This window comes from Hirundo rustica, chromosome 6, assembly GCF_015227805.2.
Source record: "Hirundo rustica isolate bHirRus1 chromosome 6, bHirRus1.pri.v3, whole genome shotgun sequence".
Taxonomy (NCBI): domain Eukaryota; kingdom Metazoa; phylum Chordata; class Aves; order Passeriformes; family Hirundinidae; genus Hirundo; species Hirundo rustica.
The window spans coordinates 37,902,116-37,918,273 of record NC_053455.1 but is presented as its reverse complement, the minus strand read 5'-3'; the positions used below and the strand labels follow the sequence as shown (position 1 = coordinate 37,918,273).

The 16,158-nt window shown below is 44.2% G+C and overlaps 1 protein-coding gene across 1 annotated transcript in view; it reads right to left on the bottom strand.

Moving 5' to 3' along the window:
• Positions 1-483: 483 nt before the first annotated feature.
• RPAP1 (RNA polymerase II associated protein 1) overlaps positions 484-16,158 on the bottom strand; it is a 30,635-nt gene continuing 14,960 nt past the window's right edge. The window contains 15 exon segments of the mRNA XM_058421055.1: positions 484-610; positions 2,120-2,295; positions 3,054-3,362; positions 3,364-3,452; positions 3,455-3,686; positions 3,689-3,860; positions 5,048-5,190; positions 5,639-5,788; positions 6,703-6,898; positions 8,734-8,794; positions 8,797-8,842; positions 10,752-10,953; positions 11,726-11,759; positions 11,762-11,895; positions 13,110-13,267. Of these exon segments, the coding sequence (XP_058277038.1) occupies positions 484-610; positions 2,120-2,295; positions 3,054-3,362; positions 3,364-3,452; positions 3,455-3,686; positions 3,689-3,860; positions 5,048-5,190; positions 5,639-5,788; positions 6,703-6,898; positions 8,734-8,794; positions 8,797-8,842; positions 10,752-10,953; positions 11,726-11,759; positions 11,762-11,895; positions 13,110-13,267 (2,229 nt within the window).

Here is a 16,158-nt window from a genome sequence, read left to right as displayed (position 1 = left end):
TCCCTGTCACACTGTCATTCCGTTTGCAGGGTATAGTGTGTGGAAAGGACCATTCAAAATCCAAGGTACAAAAAAAACCAATGGAAGGATCAGGAGGAAAACAGACATTATCTGAGAAACCCAGCTCCCAGCCTGACTAAACAAAACAGCTTTCCAGTTCCTTCAGTTTATCCAACAGTCCAGTGCCTTTCAGACATTTTCTCGCCTCCTCTGGGAAGAAGCAGAACAACTTGAAGGAGAATGGAGGAAAACGCTCCAACATCCATCACAGAGAGGCCACACGCATACATGCTGTCTTTCCTTGACAACATGTATGTTGTTCTGCAGGGCTGGGAGCATTCTACTAGTGCTCCACTAGGCAAAGATGCCAAGAGTGTCCAGGTAAGACACTAAAACAATCTGAACTGCAAGTAGTTTCATCAGTGAAGTATAAACTGAGCTTTTCCATTCTTCACCTTGGCCCTCTCTCACACAAGTGCTTTGCTATGAGTCTATTGCTGGTGTATTCTCTGTAATTTCTTTCTGTGTCACCACCTGCAGGTACTTCAGTCGCATGGGAGGGAGCTGCTCATAAAGGTCAAATCCCAAAGGACTCTCTGCATTCAGCAGTCTGTAGTACAGCAGGTTGCTTTTTCAAGTCCTGAGGAAAGAAAGAAAAGGGTATCTAATCTTTCCCACTGTCTCCTATACAACACAGTAAATCTGCAAATAGTACAATTCCATCATGTCCAAGATATTTAATTACATCATCTTCAATAGAAGAGCTATAAAAGGCAAATTTCTTCCAATAAAATTCACTTCTTTTTGCATGAGAATTCCTCTTCTAAACACAAGTCCTTTGTCTCCTCAACAACCCCTCACAATGACTTCTTGCCAGAAACCCATGTGGATTTTTGAGTGTGATCTTATCATTTACCCTGGACGCTATTCATAGAGGGCCAAATCTGAAGGCCCGCAAAGGAAAGATTTGGCAAGCTCCTTGAAAAAAAGAGAAAACCTTACATCTATCTTTTTCTTTTCAGGGGAAGCATCCAACTAAGAAATAAGACAGATTACTGCTGGCCACCTATTCATAACGGTACTACAATCATTCCTCTAGCATCTCTTAGTATCCGCATATAATGCTGCTTGGACAAGAGGCAAGGAAATACAGTACAGGAGATTCATCTAGGTTCCAACAGGGCTCAGTGTTTGAGGTCAATTACTGTAAGAATAAGTTAAGCATATTTACAAATATTGCAGGCCAAAATCTGGCAAGATCTAATCTCTCTCGTTCTCAAATTAGCAACATAATTAAACACAAATTTCAAAAGCCAAACACAAGTCTGTAAGAGTTTCCATGTATGAAAAACTTAATTCCCAGCAGCACAAGCTGAATTACAAATCCTACCTCATCCACCAACAGCCACGTCTTCCGCAGCATGCTTTTCGAGCAGCATCTGTCTCCTGGGAACAAACACATACTTTCCTTAATACAGTGCAGTAATACCTTTGCCCAGGGGCATACAGCACTCCAGGATGATTTGCTCATTATAATGATGAGCAGCTTGTTCCAGCAGAAAGTGCTTGAGATGTCTTATCACCTAAATCCTGCCTCTCTGCTCCTTTCCCTGATCTGAATCTCAGCTGACTTCTCAACCTTCAGTAGAACTGCAGAATCAGAGGTGAAGTGTTGTTAGCACAGCTATTCACTGAGAGAGGCCTCAAGGCCATAGGAGGGCTTCTGCTTGGTTACTCAAGCAAAGTCAAAGAGCGCTTCGCACCTTAAGATTGTTAAGGGCAGAGGGCAAATCTATTACAAGCTCTCTCTGCCTGATCACCTTCCTTATTCATTCCGCTTATTCTTCCCCCACACCACAGAACACATAATTGCTGACCTTGAAGACTTAGGTAGGACTGGGCTACCATTAATGCAAGTGCATTAGGGTATGATGAACAAAAGCTGCTCCCCTCATATGTGGATTCTCAAACAGCTGACCAGTCCTCAACACATTTGCTTACAATTTTGTCTTCAAGTCCCAAAGGTCAGTGATTCATCGCAAGCCACGCTGGATTTATAGGGAGAGCAGATGCAAAACCCAAAAACTGCAGCCCTGAAGCTCTTCTATCCATTACCCACCTGTGCTGTGCTTCTTGGGAGAAAATAAAACTGTTCACATGAGCCACGGCCACCACATACAGAACAGGGCACCAGGTGTGGCGCAGCGCACCAGTGACCAGCGTTCGGAAGTAGAGTCGCAGGAGGTCCAGGTTATCCTCAGGAGGGGAAGTGTAGCGCTCAAGAGGCACAGGAAACTGCAACAAATCCATCCAGGCAACATTACAATTTTTGTCAGGGTCTAATTAGTGAGAGGTTCATGACTTCTAGGGTGCCCTTCCCTGCGCATGCCCTCCTACAATGCAATGTACCCCAGTGGCACAAGCCCCATCTGCAGCAGAGCTGCTACGGCCCACCCTGACTGATGTGACTGTTGTTGTCAAGCTCTTCAGCTTTATGGAGAGCAGTTTCTACTGGTCCTATCGCTGCAGCTGATTCTTGGCACAGATAAGATGTGCACTTATAAAGTAAGAAGACAGAAATCTTTTTGACAGCATCACTAAATTCTATCTCTTGCGCTCTGCTCATTCAAAAGAAATGCAGTCCTACACTTGACAGGACCAAATTTTCTTGCTGTTACTCAGGAGAGCACAACTCCAGTATAACTATATGTGGGAAGATGGTTGAGGAGGGAAATGACTATTTGTCTATGCACGGGCAAGGAAAAAGTTCTCACCAAGGTGTGAAAACACTTATTAAGTGAAAAGTAGTTGCTAGCAGGAACACAGGGTGCCACCAGCCCTTCATACAAGCAACCTATAAATTCTCAATTGTTCTCAATGGTTAAACCAAGCAAGGGTTTAGGACAGTTTCCACTGAAGACTGAGCAATTTCACAGCTTCTGCCCTTCACATAGACACACAAATCAAGGTTAGAGGAATCAACAGGCAAGAGCCCAAGTAACACAGAAAAACATAGTGACAGGCAATCGGCAATTACCATAAGCAAGGATTACCTGCTGTAACGGCACTCCCAGCGCCCGCAGGATATTTGTGTGCTCCCCAAAAACAGAGAGACGCAGATGAACACTGAAACGCTTCTGGAGAGGTAGAAGAACAAAGACACCAAAGAGTGGATCTCCAAAGGAGACGCCCTCAAATTGCTCCAGGAGATTTATATAGAGATCGTGGAAGGACGCTAATCCAGGGAGAGGAGCATCCAAGTTTAGGAGTCCAGGGCCTTGGGTTGGCAATACACAGAGAGAAGGGCAGCTGTTGTAGCGGTGGATTGGTGCTTCCAGAAAGAGGTCACTGCCAGTGAGAAAAGACACACATAAGCCGGGCAAGTTTGGCAGCAGTCGGGATGCTCTGAAGGATTTTAGACGCCAGGTTTTCCAGCAACAAGACCCACTGCGGTTCCAGGTCACAGTGTTGATGAGATCAAGTGGGAGAGAGTTCAGTACAGCCCCACGTGTCTCTGCATTAGTCACTTTGTTGTAGAGGCTGATAAGTGGAAAGAATGGCCAGTCTGAAGGCAGGATGGGCCCTTTGACCTCAGGAAGTAGCATTGACTGGATGAGGTAATTCCGCCCTTGGTAGGACGCTTGAGAACGCAGAAGGGTGGGCCTGCAAGTGGACAAAGTGAGAGAGGGTAGCAGAGACGAATGGAAGGCAGATTCTGGTATGATTCTCTCAAGCAGGGCACCACGAGTAACCTTGGAAGAAATGCTGCTGCAGAGCCAGGCTGTGCCAGTTTGGCACTGGTGCCCAGATGCAGAATATCAGAGAAGTCAGCTGCTTCTGGTCCTCCGGCTTTCCCTTCACTGTAAGATAAGACAATAACAGCTTAAGAAACAAACAAACAAACAAAAACCTGATATGCAAACAAAAAGCATATCACAAATTTATCCCTACAGTCGTCCTGGAACAGAGCACTCAACACTTTCTACATCATTGAGCTATTCTTATACAGAGGGCCGTAAAGCATCAGCTACCTTGGTATTTACAGCTAATTCACAGAACCACATTTGGTTGCTGACTAGCAACACTGAGGGCCATGCCACGAAAACACAATGCCAGTCTAGTGTGGGGGCTGATGAAAACTCCTTGTCCAGAGCCTACTTACCAACACAGACATGAAAGTGCTGAGATGAAATACTGCATATCAGATAAGGCCTAGACAACCAGTAAGACAATTCTCAAAACAGTAACTTTGCAGCTGGCAGTGGCAAGCTCAGCGGAACCACATGGACTGATAGAAACTGTGCAGGTGGAGGGTGTTTGTCAAATCCATATGCCACAATCTCAGACCAAAGGACTCACCATTTTTTTTTTTGACCCAACAAAGAGCCAAACACCACCACACAACACAAATCCACTACAAATTTCCCTTCTTTCTGAAAAAAACTTAGTATCTCCTCACAGCACTTCGGTTCAACCTCCTACAGAGATGCACCATGACTAATTCAAAAAGGATTGAGATGAACAAGATAAACTGCTACCATCTTCTTGCCCAGATATGAGAGGATTCATATCTGAGGTGCTCAGGATGTCTTCCAGCGTAAGGTGGAAGACATGGCATTTGTCAAATCAGCAAATATTTGTGTAAGAACTTTTAATAAGGGTTTGAGGAAGACTCATTAAGCTCTTCAGGCGATGTCAATTTCTCATTTATTTTCTAGACTCCCTTCTCTCAGGATGGCAGATGCTAGGCCTTAGGACATTCAGTTCTATCAGGAGTCACAAAGGCCTTATCACAGAGGAAATCAAAAGAAACTGGTCACATTTCTCAACCCCGGTACATCAGAGAAAAATATGCAACGACATTTCTTGCCTGATTACATGGCTCCATGCCAGGACAATATGCCAATGAGTAAGTAAAATTCAACTACAGGCTTTGTTAAACGGCAAAAATTATGATAAAACTGCACTGCCAACGTGTTTTTTCCATTTTCCCCATGTTTTCCCACATACCAGACTCGAGAAAGGAAAAAAAAACTGCAAAGCTTACGGAAGAAACTCTGGATTAAAGGCAAGATCCAGTAGGACCTCGTGAGCCAGATGCTCACTCCCTGGCAACAGACGGCTTAGCAATGCCATGGCAACACAGTGATGGAGTGAGGCGTGCTGGGTGTAATCCGGACAAGTGCCTGCCTGTACAGGAAGGAAAACAACAGATAAAAGCACTCTATCATTTGTCAACAAGACAATCAACAAGGACAGGAGGGTCAAACAAGACACAGATCTCGCTGCGAAGTGAAAGACTGAGGCAGACTGCAAGAGCTGTCAGCATTCATACCAAGAGATATTTCTGCTTCCCCTGACTGCCTTAGATAGTCAGATATTTTTTTAGCAACACAGCTGAAAACTTTCTTCTTACTCTATCCCAAAGAAAGGCAAGAAATACAATTTTTCCATCCAAAGTATTTTGGAACCAAATCCCCACATCAGTAACTGGAAAGATGCTTTTGCTAATAGGTCATAAACTCAGCAGAAGAGTCGCCAGACCTAAGTCAGATACAAGAAGGAACAGGGAGATGAAGACCAGCTGCCAGTGAAGTCAGCTCCCTGGGGAAAGAAATGAAAAGACTAATAACGATACCATTCTCCGAGCCAACGCTAACACAAAGTACTGCAGGTGATATTCATGGCGTAGGATCCACGCAGATGAGGGAGTCACAGAGGGAGGTCCAGTCTGCCAGCTTTGATGCAGATAATCCCTCAAGCCTCTGAAGCCCAGCACAGAGCTGTACTATAAAGGAATCACAAGTGGAGACAAATAATATTACAACAGTTTGTGTCTGGAGGAAAGCAAACCACAGCCCTCTCCAAGGCCCAGCCCCTGCCTTCTCTCACATGAGAACTGCTGTTGGCTACTCCAAAAGCCATATGTAAGAACAGCCTTATAAATATCTGCTTTTCCTCTCAGGGCTCACCTGCATCCATTGTGACCATACCCATCACAGATAACTAACGACTAGTCACTGCCTACAATTTCCATAGTGTTCTTAAAGGCAGAAAACTGGCCAGTGGCTTAAAATGTTTTTCCCTCATCTGACCAGATACTTCCCTTAGTAGCCAATCAGCTAATTCAACACAAGTGACACAGGAAGGTTTCGAGAAAGCTTATGCTAGGTATTCCACCTTTCTAGGGCTCAGACATTTGCTCTTTAGGGTCTGCCATCTTACTCACTCATTCTAAAAATTCAGAACAAACCAAAGTAGGAACAATCCTCTTCAGAAGCACTGTAGCATTCATTCTCCTCTTTAATATTACCCCATTTTTCTTTGTTATATATGCTTCAACCATGCTTTTCCTCCACTGACACTGAAGTTTTATATTTTGCTTAGCCAAACAACAGTTACTCAACTCTTCTCAACATTCTTTATAAATCCATCTTTTAAGCATCACCTGCTCTGTAATTCCAGCTTTCTGGTGTCAACTGAATATTGGAATTGAAGACAAGATATTTTTCTGATCCTCATCCCACTTGTTCTGAAAGTCGGGCTGTTTCTCTCCATAATACTTTAATATTTTTAAAATAAAAATGCACAACAATTCGTTTTTAACAGTCTCTTTTATGCCTGGGAAGGTACAAATACTAACCTCCCTCACAAGTACATCATCATTCACCTAGAATTTACAGTGAAAAGGTTTATTCTCACCTTGCTGGTCAGGCCCTTGTGAATGTGAGTGATGTTATTGATGAGAAATAGGAGGGCAGTAAGGAAGGGGAAAGGTGACTTGGCACCAGCCAGGCTCAGAGGAGGTTTGCCTCCAGTGCAACTCAGAGATGCAATGCTGCCAACAGATTCTGGTGCTGGGGAACAGGACAGAGGGTTGCACAAAGCAGAACATGGCCTGTGTGAACAAATAAAGAGAAAGGGGTCAAAAGCATTCATAGCACTGAGGCATTATCTTGTTGCTATCTATCTGAACTGTACCACACACTGCAGTAAAATGGAAGGCCTGAGAAGTGAAAGCAAAAAGCCAGTTCTCAGCTGGTACACCAAGCACTACTGCCATACAAGCTAATGCCAGTGAGCTGTCAGGAACTCTTCAGTTAAATTGGTCATGATGAGAAGAAATACTGATGCAGTGACGCATCTCTGATGTCAAACACTTGAAAGTGTTGGACCTTTGATTTAAAAAAAAATACGCCGTTCCCTACATACATACGCACACCAGGCTAAAAAGGCAGCCCACCCACTCAAGACATTTCAATAATAAACTTGTAGGAAAAATCAAAAAGCCAGATTATATCTAAAACTGACGTTGCAAAAATGCTGCCCTTTATGCACTAATGAAATGCATATTTTGAAATTGTACTCAGAAAGGACATAGCTTTACTCTACATGGACATGGCTGTGCAGACCACTCTTGGCATGTGTGTTCTCTGCAGGTGAAACTACAAATTACCACACCAGCAGTGCTTGTGGAGCACACAGTACATACATCACATCTGTATAGGTAAGACCACCACAAAGAGGAGTGACCACAAGCAAGCTGCTTAATGGTAATGGTGGGTAATAGGGCAAACCCTGTCAAAGATCCGTATCGTTACGGCAGAAAACAAATTGCTCAAATGCATTGCTCTTTCGACCACTGGTATTACATGTAGGAGATGCATAAACACGTGGGGGCTCACAAAGTACCCTGAAATCCTGGACCCAAACTGCCCAGAGAGTTTAGACAAAACTGTAAAAATATTAGGGTTTTTACAGTCAGTGTTAAGAACAGCGAAAATTCTTGTGGACGAGCTTTTATAGCCTGACCAAATACACTGTCTTCAGATCACAAGGACAGGAAGAAAAAGGTCTAACAAGTGCTCTTGTGTTGGAAGCTTTGCTGCCAAGAGCTTCAGATCTCAGTTTCAGTCATGAAAGAACATGGGCCAAACTGTTTGGTCACCATTCAAATACCATTTGAAAACAAAAATTTCAAGTGCCCTTTATATCAGATGTTCTCAGAAGTGGATGGATGCCTCTCTGACTGCAAGTCAGGCCTTTAGATTCCCCACTCCAGAAGATTAATCACAGCCTAGTAAGGAGGCTCCCTCTACAGCAGAAAGATAGAATATCTGCACTGCTTAACTGTTCCAGAGCCAGAGCTTATGTTATCCAAATGTCTGGAAAAACACTTCGGTATCGTTCTTGCACTTCTCTGCAGGGGTTTTCAAAGCCCTAGTGAAGCTCTGCAGGAGCTTAAAGATGTGAATCTAGTTAAATTCTTTTATCAAAGCAGCACCACACAGAGCACATGAACAGTATATGAACTCACACACTCACCTCACCCTGTAAGAAGGACTCAACTAATGCTACTTGTGCTTTTTTTTTTTTTTTTTTTTTTTTTTTTTTTTTTTTTTACCAGTGAAACCAAGAAGAATCAAGGCCAAGAGTGACTAAAATAATCTGAAATTGATATGAAAACCCCAGCTACATGGCAAAACAGAGATGCAGCAGCATCAGTAGAGAAGGAGGAGCTGGAAACCTCTGCAGCTGTCATGCCTTTTCTGTGAGGGGGGAGAGGACAAAGCAGGGTGTAGGCACAGCCCTACTGCACTCCAATTCCCATACCTGGGGCATACTGTACAGGGAAAAGAGGAGAGAAGGGGGGAGAGCTGTCACACGGTACAGTATAGAAATGGGGCCCTCTCAACTTCTGACAACAGCCTCTTAGTAGTGGAATGGTTTTACCTGAGCAAGTCCCACATGCTGTCTATGGCTGGCTGCCTGAGAAGGGGTTGCAGCATCTCGACGTCAAACCTTCCAGTTCCTCTAAGCAGTCAACTGGATTGACTGATGGCTGTAGAAGACATGGAGAATGACAGGAAAGGAGAGTGAATAACCACAGCATCCAGTGATAGCAAGAAGCCAGACTTATTTATTTACTTCCTCTGTGTTTATCACCTTTTTGCCAGACCCCATCACCTCCATAGCGGTACTGCTCTAGGTTAGAGCTGGCCTCATTGCCCATAGTGTGGAGGCTGAGAGCTGGCACCTCAAGGTGTTCTCACACTCAAGTATTGAAGTGCATCCCAGAGACTGTTAATCGGTGGGAAGCAAGATATGGGATCCTTGGAATCAAGATTCCCTAAATAAAAACTTGGCTAGACCCCTCTCCCCCTTCCATGTACATATTTCTATTTAAACTGAAGATGACACAAAGATGATCAGAACTACCTTGAGAAATCTGAGTGGGACCATCAGGGTTTCAAAAAAAACCAAAACAAACCAAAACAAATCAGCTGCATATAGTGTGAATGACCTACCCATCAAAGCATGACTGTGGATGAACACTGCACAGCGGAGGAACTGTGGCTTTTAGAAAATCATCCAAATTCTTCTGACCCTAGTAAGCAATATTCCAGGTTGAAGGAACATGCTGGCAAATTTTAACACTTTTTATCTTCATTAGAATGCTGCTTTGGGATACAGAAATACTCATTTCCATTACATAAAATCTGATTTTCCCCCAGGTGAAATCTGCCTCCAGATATCAGTAAAACCTTTGTGAAGATGTTAACCTTAGTTTTTAATAGTCTAAAAAAATATTCCAAGAAGGTCCCAGTATACACTAATCTAATTACTACACAAGTTAATTTTTTTTGCACTAATATATTCAAACATGCTATGTACAATTTTTTTTTTTTTTAATCAGCTAACTACAGGATGACTGAACATCTTTCTAAGTGGAAATTCAAAAACCCAGCACGACTGAAGGACTTAAAAAATTGTTTCCTCAGTCACTCTTCTGGAATATCTGTAAAAGTTAAAAAGGAGCATTAACCTCTTGGCTGTCCTGGTTCTCTAATGCTCAGGACATAATCACAGCTGTGAAAGGTCTACCAACATTTGGGGCCCTGAAGACATCTTTGAGAGATACTGGCAGTTTCCACCCCAGCCATAACTAATAAACTCAGTTGCTTTTGGCAAGTTTCAGAGGAGTTGCACAAGTGTGAATAATTACAGCCACTAAATTAACCCCACACCTCCAACACAGCTTTGCCAAGTACGAACTCAGACATGTCAGTTGGGCAGTAAAGAGGAAAATTGCATTCATCTTTAGAACACAAATCTTTAAGGTGCCATAAAGCATAAGACATTATTCTCCAACTGACGTGTCACCTTTAGAAAACTCACTTTAAGAGATGATCACATACTACAACTGTGTGCTACAGAATTTGACCTTGGATGTCAGCGGGGCAACAAATAAATTTATCTTTATTATTTCCTTCCAAAGTTCATATGGCATGACCCTTAATACTCCATCTTCCACCCACATGATTGCAGTGCGGGTGTCCACATGTAAGCTCTCAGACCAAAGCAAATGCAAAAATGCATGACTTGATTTATCCCACTAGAAAAAACGACTGCCAAATAAAATTATGTTGTATTTGCTTCATGTTTTGGAGCTCTGTAGTAAATCAGAACAATCAGAGCACTACCACATACCTTGATTGAGACTGATTCCAAAGGATGAAAGGACAAAAGAGGAAGACAGATATTTGGCACTGCTAACACATAGGGCTAGCAGACTTAAGTGATCCTGAAGGTCATGTAGCCTAGATATGAGCTGTGGTAACAAAATCAGTGCTCAACTAGATGCCTTAATATCCATCCTTTCAATACTGCCGTTAAGTTCCAGTTTTCAGAGGTAATACATAAGCTGATGCTGGTGAAATGAGAAGACAACCTGTATTTTCAAACCTTACCTGCTGGCTGTACGCACTGTAATAAACTCCCAAGAAGATAACACAAGTTGTGGTCAGAGGCTGGAGAGTTTGCCAAGTTTCTGTCTGGGATATCTGCTGAAGGATTTTTTTCAGACTTGTCTCAAGGAAGGGCTGTAAGCCTGATACTTGACTCCATACTACTGGAGGAGGTGGAATTGGTTTGTTATCTTCTGAGTTGCTGCTGAAACACAATTGAAGAATGACACAGGACAGCAAATAAATATCAAACAACTGTCTCTCTAAATCATCAATTTTAATAGAAAGATGTAGTCCAGAAAATTATATCCAACAGCATAGCTAGGGGGAAAGTCTTTGCATATCCCACAACCCAGACCAAATAATTTAGGCAGAAAGAATAAATGTAGAATGTACTTAAAAAAGCTGAAGTTTCTTCTCCTGCACTACTCTGCCCCTGAGCTATGCTCTAGCTTTACTAGAAATGCTATCTCATACTCAGCTTTAGTTAATGAGTTTCTTGGTTTCCATCAGAAAAAGTACCCGTGTCTGCAGCAAATCCTACTGCTTTGATGTCCATCAAAACCTAACCACCTCTTAATCCTGGACTCATCTTGGCTTCTGCAGAGAGGTTCTATCCTCCAAGCCTCAAGACGTTTACTTTCTTTACTCCCAAGGGAAGTCCAAAGCAGCATCCTAGCTCCTCTCTGCAGGGCATTTGGCTAACAGTGACCTTTATGCCCCAGAGCTTAATGTAGATTTTGACTCCCACCTCTGGCCATGCTAGCAGGCATACAGCTGTCAGACCAAACACTGCTTTGATCTTGCGTCAGAGGGAATACACCCCACCATGTAGGAGCTCACATGAGGGACATGAACAACTGAAATGAAAATGAGGGGGGAATAAAAAGGTGACAGTCAGGACTCCAAACCAAAGAAAGGGGAAGATGGGATGCCAACAACTGAGATGCACAGAGTGGTGACTTAAGAGAGCCTACCTGCTCAACTTGGCCTGCAGCTCTGCCGTGTATCTGCTGTTTGTGTCACATGTGTCAGCAGAGTAACCACTGCTGCAGCTCGCTGCACAGACAACTCAACCACAGGGCTCTTCCCGCTGAGCAACTCAGGCAGGGACTGCAGTATCCTCACCAGCACAGGGTAGAGATCACTGTAGTATGAATTACAGAATAGATATGGTTGGAAAGGGTCTCTGGAATTGTACTTCAATTCCCTGCTCAAGACAGGCCAGCAAGAACAAGATTGCACAGGGATATGTCCAGTCTGATTCTGAATATCTTCAAGAATTTATCTTGAGGTCATTATCTTGTTCTGCAACAATGCTCCAGTGTTTGACCACCTTTACAGTAAAGTTAGTAAAGATTACAGTAAAAACACTTCAGTGGAATTTCCTGTATTTTCATTTGTGCCCATTGGCTCTTCACTTTCCACTGGAAGAATCTGGCTTCTTTACACTCCCAAATAATTTATTTATAAAGATTGCTAAAATGTGATTATGAGAACCATCACCAAACACCACAATAACAAAAATAAACTGACATGGAAAAGAGATGACAAAGGACGATTACTGCTATTCCAATTTCATCTGAATGGGACCTAACTAATACTCTGCCTCCGAGCACTTGATTATTTCTTGAAATAACTACTTAGATTTATTCCTGCTGGGGAATACTCTCAGATCTCAGCCACACATATAATTTCCTCAACATTCATATCCCAAAGAACACAAAATGCTGCTGTGGATGAGAATTTCCTTTCTGAAACTCAATACTGCCCTCCCTTTTACTCCACTTCAGAACAACTCCACAGCCATCTCTCTTCTTCCAATTCAATGCAATTACAGGAAGAAGATTTAATGCTTGAGGTAGGTCAGACCTTACCAGGTGCAGACCTTGGTGGTCAAGCACAAGGACTTGTGACCTGGAAGTCGACGCCTCGTGCAGTTGCCTGCACCAGTCTGCCCCACCCAGTGTGATGACTGCCGCCACAGGCTGCCCCAGGGCAAGCAGATTCAGTCCCGGGTGCACTGCAAACCATGTGTTTTGTTGTCATACAAGCATGGATTATTCATCCCTTCAAGGGGAAAAAAGATGCAGCCCTAAAAAGCTGCAGTGGTCTCCACTGAAAGGAGAAACAACAAAATAGCAGTGCTTAAACACGGGAGCCAGAACAACCAGAAAAAGGCAATACACAGCATGAATACCCTTAGAAACCGAGTTTTACTGCAGGAGCCGTGAGAAAGCGAGGTGAGACACCCTGAAGGGAATAGAGACTGAGCCTGGAGAGCCGTCTCTTTGCCCCCTTGGAGCAGGATGTCTGCTGCCTGTTGCGCCCTGAGCCCACGTCTCCAGCCGGGAGCTGTACCTGTAGAGGTCGCAGGCCTGCCCGTAGCCAGCAGCCACGGCCCACAGCCGGAAGGCCTCGGTGCTCAGCCTCGTGGCTTCCTCCCGCGGCAGGGGCAGATCCACAGGGTCTTCAGCGATAAAGCGACTTAACCGACTCTTCATTTCAAATCTGTTAAGCTGCAAAACAAACCGAGGAACAAGAAGAGGGTGAAGAACAAAAAAGACCAAGGGGTAAGGGGCATCAGCTGCACGCAGCGTTACCTCATTGCTCTGACACGCACAGAGATGCAGATTTCAATTCAGCTCATTCTGAACTCTTCTGCACTGCTCAAATCTGCTTGTTTTCTGCAATCTGAAGGAGCAGACTACAAAGAATCACTAAATGGTCAATGGCTATTAAGAGAGAAGTATTCCTGGAAGGGATGCCACGGATACCTAATCCATTCCTAACACAAACCAACTACACCTAAATAATTTCTGATGGAGGTGCGTCTGCCCCACACACAATCCTGTTTTGCACTCTCTCTGCAGCACTCAAGTGATGGTTTTTTTTTTTTTTTTAATATATCATTATCCTTCTTTAAATAGTCATAAATACAACTCTCTAGTCCAGCTTACATGTAAAGATATACCTCGTGAACAAAGATGCCGACAAAAGTACTGAACTGATGCTGACATTCTCCTGGAGAGGTCACGCTAGATGGGTTCAGAAGTTCTACAACGTAAGTCTTTCTATAATCAGTGTTTATTTTATGCAAAGGGTACCTCCTGACTGTGATAAACATTAACTATTTTTTGTTACTGAAGATCAAATAACTCAAGATAACAAGAAGTTACTATGTCACTATCTAAGCTGATAGGCAAACAGACCCTTGCTCATTCCTTCTCTCTACTTGCTTAATCAGCTTTAAGTTTCAGGAATTCCAGCTTACAACTACAGCCTTCATCTCTGCGACCACCGAGGGACAGAAAGAGACCCTCCCAGCAACATGTCACACATACATCATCGGAGGAAAGAAGCAAGATAAAAGCAAGACTGAAAAATCTACCAATTCACGGCAGTTGGTGGAGCGAGACTCCCCTGCCGTCCAGCGCTGTATTTGCCTTTGCTTTGCCTGCTGTAATGTAATAAATTCCTATTGGAACTTCTCTTCGTGTTCATAGTCTATTACAAATTTGGTGCCGTGACTCGGATCCACCTGCAAGATAGGACTTTTGGTTCTGCCTGGGGGGCGCCCGCCGATCAGTCGGCGGCCCTGGTAGACCCGAATTCCTGTCTCGGTTGGACCGACGAACCTAATTCAAAGCATTAGGCCAAAGGAAGCCGGCAGACCCTATAAACTTTGTGCACAAAGGTCCGGACGAAGACGCAAGACGCCGTGAGTATCTGTGTGGAAGATTCCGGTTCGGTCTGGGTCGGGTATCCTGGAGTGCTGCGAGTGTGGGTTGAGTGAGAGGAGAACCGGCAGGCTCGGATTTTCCAAGCTGATTGTGGACCCCTCAGTAGTGCGGTTCTCATTGCCCGAGAGGGCGTGAGCCACGAACAAGGAGAAGGGGAAGCGAGTGATTTCCGCACCACGCTTGTGTGAGGGCACTCCAGAAGATGGGACAGGGGAAGAGCAGGCCCTCTACTCCCATAAAACTCCCCCCGGTGCCTAGAGATAGCCACTGGGGTTCATATTAGACAATTGGAAACATTACCCTAACACAGGGGGTAAAGATAAAGCTAAAATGATCCATTATTGTGTGGTAGTATGGGTGGAAAGGAGATTTCCCGGAATATTTTTTGGCCTATTTTTAGATCATCAGAAGATGGGGAGGCAAAAACTCAATGTGGGTAAACACTAAAATTCCTTTTAGTCAGGAAGAAAGTGAATATGCTAATGTATGGGTTACAAGGACCTGGGGGTGAAGTGCTCCTGTTTCCCCTAAAGAGGGAGGACGAAAGAAAGACAGGAGTAAAGGGAAGAAGCCTTACTGATCCCCCCCCTACATACCCCCTCAGAACCCCCCAGATTCCGGATGCACCTCCAATGGAGCCTCAGGAAGCAGGAAGTAATCCCGAGCCCCCCGAGGAAGTGCAGGGACCAACCCGAGGTCGGGCTAGACAGCATAACCTATATCCCCTAAGAGAAATGCCGTGGGGGGGGGGCAGGGACCTCACCCAGTGATAGGGTTTGTTTCAGTACCTTTGAGTTCTGGGGATGTTCGGGAATTTAAGAGGGAGATGGGGAGCCTCCTGGAAGATCCTTTGGGGGTGGCCGAGAGACTGGACCAATTTTTGAGACCCAGTATTTATACGGGGGCGAGTTGCAGCCATATTGAATATTCTCTTCACGGCGAGGAAAGAATATGATTAGACGAGAGGGGATGGGCTATGGGATTCGCAACATGCACAAGGACCCTTAGCAACACCAAGTGGCCTTGCATGATCCCAATTGGAATCATCAGCAGCAGGATCACAGAATCATATGCAGGATCTGAGGGGGATAATAGTACAGGGGATCCAGGGAAGCGGTGCCTAGGGGGCAGAACATCAACAAAGCATTTAATGAGAGACAGAAAAAGGAGGAGACACCTACGGATTGGCTAGAACGCTTGAGAAAAAACCTTGCAAATGTACTCAGGCTTAGATCCTGAGACACCGTTAGGGCAAGCAACTAAAAAACACAATTTGTGGCTAAATCGGGAAGATATCAGAAAGAAGTTAGAAAAATTAGATAATTGGCAAGATAGAGACGGATGAGCTATTGAGGGAAGCACAGAAGGTAATATGTGAGGAGAGATGAAGAGAGTCACAAGAGACAAGTAAGAATGATGGTGGCAGCAGTGAGAGAAAACTAGGAGAATTGATGCCCTCCCAAAACAAGTCAAGTGGCCCAGAGAAATGGGGAGGGGTTCCCCGGGTAGAGAAAAAGGATGGAGGCGTATGTTTTACTGTGGGAAATAAAGGACACTTTCGGAGAAACTGCAGGAAGCGGCTCAGGGATGAGAGAGTCTTCAAAGAGGACTGACGGAGTCAGGGGGCTTCATTTGCTGGGGACACGGAAACATCAGGAGCCCTTGAT